Genomic DNA, 1,769 nt, shown 5'->3' on the forward strand with positions numbered 1-1,769 from the left:
TCTCACTACTACATCAGGTGAGGGGCTTTTATTTACTCACTTATAGCCAGATGATTGCATTAATACAGAAACTACGTTGTTAAAGTTAAACTTTAAAAAGACAAAATAAGGCAAAACTAAATCCTATGCTGCTTAGTGTCCAGCGGCATAGGATTACAAAGCAAATGTTGGAAGTAGGATATTATTTGGAGCATTATAATTAATTATGTTCCATTTATTGTGTCCCCCAGCACCTCGTACCGCTCCTACCTGCTGGACGATCAGGTCCACGGCCGAGCGGACCTAGGGGGTCTGATCAAAGCTCTGCAGACCGGCTGCCGCTGCATCGAGCTGGGAGTCACCGACGGCCCAGAGGGAGAGCCTCTCCTGGGGGTGGATTATGGTCCAGACATCTCCCGCCACCATCACCACCACCACCACCACCACCAGCACCACCAGCACACCCCAGTCACCGTGCGCTCTGCTCTGGAAGTAGTCAACAAATACGCCTTCCTGTCCTCCCAGTTCCCCCTGCTGCTCTACCTGTGCCAGCGCTGCTCTCCGGGACAACAGCGCACCTTAGCTCAGCATTTAAAGAAAGTCTTCAGCTCCCGTCTTTACACCCCGGAGACTTTTCCTGCCAGCCTGGGGGGCCGAGCCACAACCTTACCCTCCCCCGAGCAGCTGAAGGGGCGCATCCTCATCGTGGGGAAGAAGCTGCCTCAGGAGCAGGACGCGTCTGAAGGGGAGATATCTGAAGAGGACGAGGAGATCGGAGGAGGGGGTCCTCTGGCTGGACGAAGAATGACCATCCCTGGTGAGGAGGAGCTGGGCGTCGTCTTGGTGGTGCCTCCTCCGTCCCAACCCAGGAAGCTCCGCCTCCACAAAGACCTGTCAGATTTAGTAGCGATCGCTCGTTCGGGAAGTCGCAGTTTCTACGCCCAGAGAGCCACCTACAAACCGCAGCAGTCTCCCCCCAGCAGCCCCTCTTCTCCTGGGACTCCTTCAGCTTCTGAGCCTCCTTGTTGGACGCTTTGCTCCCTGGGTGAAGGGGAAGGAGGGCGTCTGACCACCGAGAGCCCGGAGGACCTGGTGATGTTTACCAAGCGCACCCTGACCCGGGTACGACCCAGCTCTGTGCGCCTGGACTCCAGTAACCCCAACCCTCAGGGGTACTGGAAGGGAGGGGTCCAGCTGGTGGCGTTGAACCAGCAGACCCCCGGCGCCATGCTGGACCTCCACAGAGGACGCTTCTCTCAGAACGGAGGCTGTGGGTACGTCCTGCGCCCGGCTGTCATGAGGGACGAGGTGTCGTACTTCAGCGCTCACACACAGGGCTGCGTGCCGGGAGTGCCCGCTCAGACTCTGAGGATTAAGGTGAAGATATTTATATTTATATCCACTTTTCCACAGAAACCACATCCAGATTAAATCTACTAAATACAAATAGGACAGAGTAGATTATCTACGGACATTAAAAGACACACATAAACCGTAGTAAAAGAGTGGAAAGAGAAATATATCAAACCTTGAACAAGTTGCTATGTACAACTTGAGGAAAGGTCTTCAAACTTGGCACACATGTCCACTTGGACTCAAGGATGAACTGATTAGGTTTTGAAAGGTCAAAACATGGAGGTTAACTGCACCATTGGTTGGTATGTATGTAGCCATGAGGCATGTGATTCTGTTTTTTTTCTTTTTCACATAAGACTGCATACAATTCACAGAATGAAAACATCAGAAGTGCAACAGGAGAAGTCAAGAAGTCCCCTTTTGCGTAAGAAGAA

The 1,769-nt window shown here is 52.5% G+C and overlaps 1 protein-coding gene across 1 annotated transcript; it reads left to right on the forward strand.

Annotated features, from left to right (window-relative positions):
* Positions 1-6: 6 nt before the first annotated feature.
* On the forward strand, positions 7-1,356 carry LOC104959251 (inactive phospholipase C-like protein 1; the record flags this gene model as incomplete). Its single annotated transcript, XM_010787119.1, has 2 exons — positions 7-17; positions 231-1,356. A coding segment is annotated over exon 2 (573 nt), but the record flags the coding sequence as incomplete, so codon positions are not given.
* Between the last annotated feature and the right edge of the window lie 413 nt (positions 1,357-1,769).

The sequence above is a fragment of the Notothenia coriiceps genome, unplaced genomic scaffold (assembly GCF_000735185.1).
Source record: "Notothenia coriiceps isolate Sejong01 unplaced genomic scaffold, NC01 NC01_scaffold00030135, whole genome shotgun sequence".
Lineage (NCBI taxonomy): Eukaryota > Metazoa > Chordata > Actinopteri > Perciformes > Nototheniidae > Notothenia > Notothenia coriiceps.